Source organism: Hemibagrus wyckioides, linkage group LG02 (genome assembly GCF_019097595.1).
Source record: "Hemibagrus wyckioides isolate EC202008001 linkage group LG02, SWU_Hwy_1.0, whole genome shotgun sequence".
Classification (NCBI taxonomy): Eukaryota; Metazoa; Chordata; class Actinopteri; order Siluriformes; family Bagridae; genus Hemibagrus; species Hemibagrus wyckioides.
The window spans coordinates 18,435,427-18,446,427 of NC_080711.1; the positions used below are offsets into that span (position 1 = coordinate 18,435,427).

The window sequence follows — 11,001 nt, forward strand, 5'->3', positions numbered from 1 at the left end:
CATGTTCTTCACCCTGAAAGCTTTATATCTGACTATTTGCTCTCACATGTATGAAAGTAAAAAACTGCAGCTTTTTCTGTCCTGCTGGATCAGTCCTGATCCTCCTCTAGGACTTTGATTGAATACATTAGGAGCTCAAAAATCAGGTGAGTTAATTGACGTGGATGCCTAGTGATATCACCGTATTGCAATATATCATTTTGTGCCTTTATTTACTCCCTTTAGTGAATTTTGTGCTGGTTAGTTTGAAGAAATCTGGACAATCAACGGTAACAGTTCGGATATCATGCAATAGATACAAATCATTAGGGTGTGTAGTGTTTGCTTGGGTACTGGGTGATAAAAAAACGTTACTTCACTTGTGTGTTTGTGTGTGTCTGTGTCTGTGTGTGTTATGGTGCTAATTAGTGTTTGTACAAGCTAATCTCCATGTAGGGTCAATAACAGTCAACATGCAGTGCAGAGGGATTTCTAATGCTTACTCAGGGTGTCTGTTCCACTATTTCTGTCACTCTCTCTCTCTCTCTCTCTTTCTCTGTTTTCCTCATATAGCAGAATCCCACACTCTCTCTCAGCACATAATTTGCACTCAAACATCTCTGTAATTTTATTTAAATATCTGCCACAAACGTTACTCGTACCTGAGACCAGGGGTCCCCAAACACTGATACTGGGCAATGTATCATTTCGTACTGGGCCGCAAAGAAACAATAAACTTATAATTTTATATATATATATATATATAAAACTTAAAATTCTATGTATTTTATTTTAAAAAAATTGCCACTTCCTAAACCACACTAAAATTACCCAAAAACAAAGGCCACTAGAAAGCTCCCTCATCAATCGAACCCCACCCCTTACGAGCCACAGAAAAATTGCCCGGTATATCAAACCGGTCCATGGTACAAAAAAGGTTCTGGAACCCTTCCTTAGACCCTAACAAACTCTAATGCTAAATACCAACACGAATGAAATGAAAGAAATTTAGCACATCCCACAGGAATGTAGAACCCAAAAACACATGCATGGAGCATGTATGTATGTGTGTGTGTATTAATATTATATATAAGGTCCATGGTCTCCAAAACGTCTTTATAACTCTCAGAGACTATCAAAGAGAAAGCGACACTAAGGGAAGAACTCTAAAGGGAGCTAACACAATATAATAAGCAGAGGAATTGTTTCCTTTCAGATAAAAGAGCAACAAAAGGTCAAAGAGACACAGAGAACTACTACAGGAGTGTGTGAAAGAGAGAGAGCGAGAGAGAGAGAGAGAGAGAGAGAGAGAGAGCTGTCCATAGCTGTGTGTGTGTGTGTTTGTGTGTGTGTGTGTGTGTGTGTGTGTGTCAGTGTGAGAAATGGGCACTTTACAGACTCTCTTGAAACCCTTAGAGAAGACACTGCCATTTACTTCCTCTTTATTAAATCAGTCCTCAGCTTTGGCTGAAAAGAAGCGAGAAGAAGAAAAGAGAGAGAGAGAGAGAGAGAGAGAGAGAGACAGAGACAGAGACAGAGAGAGAGAAAGACAAAGCAGAGGAAAAGTAACGTGGAAATGAAAGGGAGGTTCTTGAAGCCTCTCAGTTAAAGAGAAGCTGAGCGAGCAGGAAATGTGTGTAGGTGTGTAGTTAAGTGTATGCATCATCATTACTGAGCTCATATGGGACACACACACACACACACACACACACACACAACACACTGAGATCAAAAATCAGCAACAATGCAATTTTACTTTAAGTGTTAATGAAGGGTCAGTTTTGTTTCTGATGATATGAGATGAGCAATCTATTGTTCGAAGAATGCAAACTAAACAGCGGTCACGCTTCCAGTCCTCCTTCACTGGAACTGACACCGTATACATGTGTGTGTGTTTGTATATGTGTGTGTGTGTGTGTGTGTGTTAGTGAGAGTCTCACCAGCCATCCACGCTTTGTTTCTGCAGTTCTGAGATGCCGAACGATAGAGAACCCATGAAGTCATTCCTACTGGTCAAATCCCAATCCCATATCTCCACTGATAACCTACGGTCTTTATCAGATTCCTTCAGATTACTAACAGAGAGAGAGAGAGAGTGGTATTATCTTGTTATTTTTACATTAGTATAGTACATTGTGATTTGCTCTCTTTATAACTATTATTTCAAACATTCATTGATTCCCAAGCCACATCATACCACCAACAGCTCAACTCAGTATCCACTTTATTAGGAACACCTGTAGACCTGAACGCTGACAGAGAATTATGTGTGGGGAAAAAATCTAATCTGCCTTTCTTCACTCATCAAATTTCAGTTTGCCTCTGAACAACGACGCCTTAGATTCCTTCGATTCCTCACCTTCTGCTAATCTCAAGATTTAACATGCTGTGTTTTCCGAGATACTTTTCTGCTCACCACGGTTGTAAAGAATTCTTACTAAATTATCACACTTTTTCTTGTCAGGTTGACGGTTGTCACCTGAATGTGTTTCTGTCCATAACCCAACCCCCCCACCCCCCCCCCACCCCACACACACATCATTCTGTCTATATTCTGCAAAAAAATCCCAGCAATTTCTAAAACAGTCCTTGACCTGTACTTCCATGATTTTATGTATTTTGCCAAATGATGATAGGATAATTGCATGAATATTCATATAGTGTATAGTGTGTAGGTTTTCGTAATAAAGTGAACATCATGTGTGTAATGTATATACTGTATAATATTTATATACAATGTAGTAATACTACATATTACGTATTAAATGTAACACAAAAAGAGACTTTCGGAAGAGTAAACTTAAGTGGAAACTCAAGAATATAATAAAGGCGTAAATCATAAATTCTGTTTATATCACATGCATATGTGTGAATATATTTATTTTGGTAAATGCTTATAAAAGCAGAAATGCAGAAAGCTTCTTCAGCTGAGACATTATAGAATTACTACAAGCTCATGTCTTCTGCTTGATGAAACAGTTTAATGTTAGGTAAAAACTATTTTGATGAACTTTTTCATCATAAGTTTTTTTTAATACAGAAACTAAACCATTACTTATGCCAAAAATATTTGCTTCACCATTTCTCACATTTCATCTACATATAAAATTTCTATAATTGATTTTTTACATCTGTTATATATATATATATATATATATATATATATATATATATATATATATATATATATATATAATACAGATTCAGTTCAGTTCAGTCAATTCAGTTTCTTACAATGTGAAGGTCTCGTTCCACGTCGGATTCAGGCAGCACTTTATAGTCTTGGTCTTCTGTTTGCTCTCACTTTTCGGATCAGGGATGAGTTTGAGCTTCACGTAGGGGTCAGAAAGCCCATTGGGATCCATCGGGACCAAGTTTCTTGCTTCCTTGACTAAAAGAAAAAACGCAAAACGACATGCATCAGTTTCAAACAAAATGACTTTTTTTTTGGATCCGGGAATCACTGGCCCAAACATGAGCTTTTTATAGAAGTGTACATATGTATATATATATATATATATATATATATACCATATATACACCATATTGCATATTGCAGCCAGCATCCTAAATAGTGCCCAGTGCCCAGGAACCCTAACCATGAATCATCTAGTGATCTAGTAATTTCCTGTCACTATTAGTAAGAAGTCATTTTTACGAGAAAGGTTTCTTTGGTTATTTATATCTACTGCATCATCAAATATATCAAATATATATCAAATATTTCCTACCTGTATAGGATAAATTTTACTTTGATCAATTTTATTTTTATGATACTGACCGTTTCCTTGCATGCCAAACTGCGTATGGTTGTGTATGTGGCCAATAAAATTAGAATTAGAATTTTGTTAGTGATGAGTGCACTAAATTGTGCGCATAACTTAGCTTAATGTGTCCATGAGAAACCAGACAGAGGTCAGAAAATGATAATGGTAGTTTTTCTCTGTTAATATTCCACAGCAGTAGAAGGATTAGTCATCACATCCACCCTGGATATTCCTCCTCCACGCCTGCAGAGGGCAACCACTTCCTGTACAGGCAACTCAAAATCCTGTTACAGCAAGTCTGTACATTTCAGTAAATTCTTCATCATATATTCAGGAATTGTTATTTCTGTGTTTTGCCTTTGTTTGCTTTCTAGATTTGTCTGGTTTCTTTGCCAGAATCTTTGTTTGACCCTCCTTGTTTTTGACCTTGATGTTCTGGATATGGAACAAACCTACCACACAGGAATTCTTGCACATCTCCTTTACAATAGTTAACTGTATAGAAAGCTGGGATTAGACACATTTGTGTCCTGCTGTTTTCTTTTGTAGTCTGGCAGCCTGGTGTAAAAGGTGTGACAAAATCATGCATATAATCAAAATCTCAGATGTCAGCACTGCAGGCTCAGGCTGGACAGTGAATACTAGTTTTTTTTTTCTACTCAATGGTACTTACAATAAAATAACAAATAAATAAAACAAGCAATCTATTTCAAATTATCATGGTATATCATTAGGATCAATAATATTTTATTGCAAGTTTTGCAAATTCAAGATTTAGGACACTTCCCTGCCAGACCAGCAGAGGGCATCCCTGCACATTTGACTTAAATTCTTAATTTGTATGTTACATTTCCTGTGTTCACTGTGCTCACCTGCTCAGTGTTGAGTGATTAGTCACTTTATTTAAGTTCCTGGTTTTCACATCATCTTCTATTTGGAATCTGTGTGTTTTTCAGCCCAGCTCTTAGCCAGTTTCTGTGTGTTAGTATTCGTTTTTGCTTTCTTTGTTCTCAGATCCTGCTAGTAGTTTGTTCTGCATTTGCATCCACCTTCTTTAAATAATTAAGTCGTGACAACGATTTAATTATTTGTTATGAATTTCCCTGGCAAAAACTTTTCACTTCCACTGTAAAACAAACACTATTGCATTTTTTTCAATTCAATTTATTTGTATAGCACTTTTAACAATGGACATTGTCTCAAAGCAGCTTTACAGAAGTATAAAGGCAAAGCATAAAGTTATAAAGTTTAAAGTTATGTTAATATTCATCCCTTATATCTATCCCTAATGAGCAAGCCTGAGGCGACGATGGCAAGGAAAAACTCCCTGAGATGATATGAGGAAGAAACCTTGAGAGGAACCAGGCTCAGAAAGGAACCTCATCCTCATTTGGGTGACACTGGACAGTAAGGAATTGTGCAACTAAGAGCTCATGAACAACTAATAGGTCAGTGTAATGAGTTCATTATGGACTTAATACGAAGACTCTTAAAAGCAGGCAATATGAACCTATATAACAACAAGAGGGTGTGGTCTTGTCTTTCTAACACATAAAGCTACGTTCACACACTTCAGCAAGTCGCCAGTCGCTGTATTATGAAGACGTTCCTCCTAATCGTTGCCATAGCAGTAACGTATATATCTGTGAGTGGAGCATCTAGAATTTCACAAGATTTGGTTTGTGTATAAAATTCAGCATTGTTTATCTGCATGATATCGTATGAGATGAAGGCGAAGCAGTGTGTGATATTTAGCAAGGATCACACGTGCTCTACTGTCTTCACTCCCATGGGTAGTCGCTGCAGTGAGACACATTTGCATAAAGTTCAACTTTTCTAAGCGTCACTAGACACGGCCACATCTAGTCTCCAAAAGTCATTAGCTCCACAGTAATGTTGTCATTCATAGTTCACAGCAAGATAAATCTACTAAACCACTACATTTTCTCCAACATCACACCATCCATAATTGCCTGATTACTATTAATATTATATTCTAATAGTAACATATTATAATGCTATTACTGCTCCATATGAAAAAGTCTGGTGTGATTTCTCCTTAATGCCTGATATTGACTGAGGTAATCACTTATGTGTGTGTGTGCTTTTGTTTATACCTTGCGCACACATCACACAATAAGAGGATCGTAGAGAAATTCTAATATCTATCACATAAATATTAAACAAACTTTTGACCTCGAGAATCGACCGATACACTGATTAAAATCCTGAGAGAAAACAGAAAGCAGCCTGAGGGGAGATGTGTGAATGAGTGTGTGTGTGTGTGTGTGTGTGTGTGACTGCACAGACCTTAATTTTCCAGCTGATGAGCGTTACACCCAGTGCGCTTTGTAAGAACACACACACACAAGGGAGCACGTAGATTAGATGCATAAAAGTATCTATGAAGGCATTTACACCATCGCTACAGAAAATGGCAGCCATGTGTTAATTCTTTATATCAGATCACCTCTGTAGTAGCTGAAAAATTGTTGTACAACGTTTATGAAGCAGTATAATTCCATACCAGTACAAGATTTGTGATCTCTTGCATATTTCGGGGTAATTTACTGTACAGAACAGTAATCAATGAAGGAAAAAACGAGGGGAACGAGCTTGTTTCTATTGTCACTATCTCTTTACACCGTCCATAATAAGAATTATGTAATGATTATGTGATAGCTATCTACTGTACATTGCTCACTTCAGCCATTATCTAGCTTCCACATTAGGTGTCCATTTTTCCCAGTTGCCTAGCAACAGTATTCTCACAACTTTAGTCATTTGGTCTGTGTGTGTGTGTGTCGCTTTCCACATCAATATGTAAACATATTACCATGTAAATAAGGTAAAGATCTGAAAGAATGGTTTGGTCAAGGGTTGTACTCGACACTATCGTCGTCACTAACAGGCTAGTAAATAAAAACTTGACTTGGTATTCAGAGAAAAAGTTAAAATTATACTGGGAAACCTCACAAAACTTGTGAGGAACGGGAGATAGCGAGTGCTGACACTCTGTCCACAACACATCACCCTCCATCTGCAGCCAAACGTCTCCTCTCTCTGTCATGGTGCTGACAAAAATAACAAATTACTTGCGCTGGCTTTCTCACTGCTGGATTCAACATCATGAACGAAATGTCAAATTTCATTTGCATTAGCTGTCTGTTCAGAGTAAGCTCTCTCTGCAAGCAACAATCAAAAAAGAACGAATTTCACATCAAACGCAATGATGATTAAATGATTAAAACCTATCTCTCTCTCTCTCTCTCTCTGATGATAGTGATTATGATGGAGAAATGGATAGATATTCAGATTCATTTCTACACATTTTGTTAAGTATCATATTTCATATATTTCATAAATCTCCTCATGCCCTCATGTGCACTAAAGCATATTTAATGTATTTTTTACTTTTTACACAGAAACAAAAAAGTGTAAACATATGCATCAGATGTACCAGTATACCAAGTTAAGCAAAGAATAATTAGAAGAAAACTATAAATATAATTATAATCAATAATAAAAAAATAAATGTGACAAGTTCTTATAATTATAAAAAATGCAAAAATATAATTATTTATAAGTACAAAATAGTCCATATCAGGGCTATTTCGAGTGCAGTAGCTTTCTCAGTCAAGTAAATTAAAAATATTTATGTTCATGCTTCATATAACAGCTCTTTCCCATTCTCTTTCTCTCTCTCTCTCTCTCTCTCTCTCTCTTTCTCTCTCTCATTTTGACCATTCTGAGCATTGCATTCATATTCTGACGACTATCACAATATGATTTGGAAATCATCTAAGAATCCAATACCTCTTCAGACAGAAACCCAAATAAAACTGGAAAGATTTCATTTTGTATTCATGCCCGGTTTCACTGGGCCTGCTGTCTGTTTGACTCATCCCTGCCCCACCCCTCTTTGACAGCACGTCTAAGTGACAGAGACAAGAAATGACAACCCCACACCAATCTCCCTCTTTCTACCTCTTTCAACCTCTATCCTGGTATATCCTGGTATTGTTGCCGCTCTAAATCCTTCCTACTTCCTTCAGGTTTTATTTTCAGCCATTATACAAATTCATATGCAACGTCATGACAGAAAAGCTCCACTGAACTGAGCTAAGAGATAAGCTCCGAGAGAAAAAGAGGAAAACCTGATTGAACAACAGCACCACCTGCTGGACACAGAGAGAACTACAACATTATCATTATGTTTTTTGGCGCTTTCCATCTGTTTCTCGATTGCACTTTGTTTCTCTTTCTTTCTTTGTCGCTTTCGCACCACCTCGATTTCTCTCACCATCTGTTGCTGACCACATGACCATATGTAGTTAGAGTCTTGCTAATTCTCCCAAATACTGCCAAGAATTTCTACCGACTAACACAAAGAAAGCCCATTCAGAGAAATAGAAATTAAGCCAGACTTCGTGTATCTAATACCTTCACAGACAGAGGGCCTCGTATCAGTGCTGTAACAGGCATCATGACTCTTGCTTATCATGCTTAACACTTTGGTCTTCTTATAACAGAGGTCTCTGAGCTCAAGCCCTAGTCCTGCCAATCCTGACAACAGTTTAATAACAAGTTTACATATGTGAAGAAAAGTCAGTAAGTATAGCGAGTGCTGACACTCTCCTGTCTCCTCTCTCTGTCATGGTGCTGACAAAAATAACAAATTACTTGCGCTGGATTTCTCGCTGCTGGATTTCAACATCATGAACGAAATGTCAAATTTCATTTGCATTAGCTGTCAGTTCAGTGTAAGCGCTCTGTGCAAGCAACAATAAACGTATTTCACATCAAACTCAATAATGATTAACTGATTAAAACCTCTCTCTCTCTCTCTCTCTCTCTCTCTATATATATATATATATATATATATATATATATATTAAATAACACTTATAACAGATGTCTCAGAGCTCAAGCCCTGGTCCTGCCAATCATAGCTGATCCCATGCCCTGACACCTTTCACGGTATTGTACTTACACATGCAGAGATGCCAATATTACTAACAAACATGAAAAGAGAGAGAGAGAGAGAGAGAGAGAGAGAGAGAGAGAGAGGGAGGCAAAATTGCATGTAGGATGTCACCTAGAGCCTCAAAAGACTTGTATTTGTATATAATATGACTTAAGCATGTAAAAAAATAAAATGGTCTTAAAAAGTTCTTTGTATATAATATGAAATAGTCTTAATAAATTAAATTTCTTTATTCCTGACATGAAAAGAAAACAAGAAACAAGCAAATTGTTTGTCCAAACCGATCATTATAAAATAGAAAAGTAGAATCTTGAAAGAAAATGTTGAATACAGCACATTTTACTTTTCTATTATCATATAACCTGTCGCGAAATATACTCTTCCTTGTGTCACTTTTATTGTGGAGCATCCACTAAACAAATTGAACCATTCATGGAAACATAATGTATTTGAAATGGTCACTACTGTCAAGCCTGCTGTTAAAGAAAATTAATCAATACCTTCAGACTAATCAGAATTGAGAATTGAACAGTGCTGTGGTATAATAAGTATAATAAGTTATCACAGTCCCAGTATTAATGCTAGCTAAGCTTGTATTGTGTTTTAATTCGTCTCAGTAGTTCAGCAGCCTCTATGCTAGTCATGAAAATAAGCCATGATATATGTTTATGGCATTTCTTTCTCTTTCTGTCTATTTTTTCCTAGTTTTTTAATCTCACATATTGTCCAGCTACATTTCGACAGCAGTATTGTGCAGACTGCAGTGCAAATATTGCACTAATATTGAAGTAATCAGCAACATCTTCCAGCATTAGGCTAAGTGTGCGGTTTCAGAGTTTACCACTAGGGGGAGCCAAATACCAAGAAATGTCGCAATAGCGCATTACAGTACAATGTACTCCTTCAGCTCTTTAGATTTGCTTACAAAATAATAAACCTAGCTTGACTAGTTAGTAAAATCTAGCAAAGCCTGCACTCGGAATACTGCTTTCTGTTTCTTATGATGGACAATTTCCATTAAATATTATTTAAAAATGAAAATCAACTTATTGATGAACACTGACCTCAACAGATATAACTGATATATTTATGTTTGTTGCTGTTAATTACGTTATTTAACTGCAAATTGATACGCCAAAGTCTGGGGAATTATCTTATATTACACATTTCAGTTTTGGTATCTACATGAAATGATCTAAGAAATAACACGCCATGATACATAAATGCATTATTAAGGCATTAAGGTGTATCGTGTTATTTTCATAAAACATCGCGATCCTTCATTAATAAATCATACGTCGGATTTTGTAATGGTTTATATTTTGATGTACTGTGAGACAAGTTAGTTCTTGTTTGTTTCCTCACCAGCATCTCTCTCTCTCTCTCTCAAACCACAGCTTTTGATTACACATTTTTCTTCGTTAAACAACATTATGAAGTACGTTTTGTTTTATTAGATTTATATTATGGCCAAGTCTCTGTGAACAGGCTGTTACTATAGAAACAATAATGTAGAAGACCGAGCGCATTAATATAAACGTATTGTTCCAGTTACAGCCGGAACTACTTTCTGAGTTGTATCTGATTCGAGACTTTGCTTTAAAGAGGATTATTTTAGACATTTAAAAGTAAAATACACAAAATGGAATGGAAAAGTGAACCTAGAGCTGATTTCTGTTGATCCCTGATCAGTCATACGGCCAATCGGTAACAGTCATATGAGGTGATTTATTGTTAATAGATTTATCCTCTGTCTCAGATGTCACTAGATGATCTCTACAAAAGAAAAAACCTCTCCACATGTCAAAGGATTAGAACTCACTCGGGTTCTGAAGTAACATGACTCATATATTCTACAGTTCTGGTCAGTGAGACGAGGGAATTGTGGGATAGGGCTAGCTGTGTGTTGGTGTATAGTGTGTGTAAGCCAGATATTTCAGCAGTATGGTGATGCATGTAAAAGTATGTCTGAATGACTCAGTTCCTCTTTCCACACTATATTTAAACATTTGAGTTCATTATGTGCTCTTGTGGTCACTGAGGAGGGAAAACACCTGTTTGCCACACCTGTGTACAGAGTAGTAGAGCAAAATCATGCATGGAAAATGATCATGTTATAGAACAGATATGTCATGATTTATCTTGAGGAATTAATAAAATTGAAATCACAAATCAGTTGTTTCTTAGTTGTCAGTGTTGTTAAAGTGGTCCTGCAATCTTAGTGTGTTAGTGCTTGTGTGCAAGACTCACTGGATACGGTGAGCACGT

The 11,001-nt window shown here is 36.6% G+C and overlaps 1 protein-coding gene across 2 annotated transcripts in view; it reads right to left on the minus strand.

The window, feature by feature from the left end:
* The window catches only part of prkcbb (protein kinase C, beta b), a 105,155-nt gene that overhangs the window by 44,848 nt on the left and 49,306 nt on the right, over positions 1–11,001 (minus strand). For both annotated transcript variants that reach the window (XM_058415050.1, XM_058415042.1), the window contains exons 5-7: positions 10,984–11,001; positions 3,214–3,370; positions 1,920–2,054 (exon numbers count right to left, since the gene is read on the minus strand). The exon at positions 10,984–11,001 is cut by the window's right edge and continues 111 nt beyond it. In XM_058415050.1, the coding sequence (XP_058271033.1) occupies positions 1,920–2,054; positions 3,214–3,370; positions 10,984–11,001 (310 nt within the window). The remainder of the gene's footprint in view (positions 1–1,919; positions 2,055–3,213; positions 3,371–10,983) is intronic.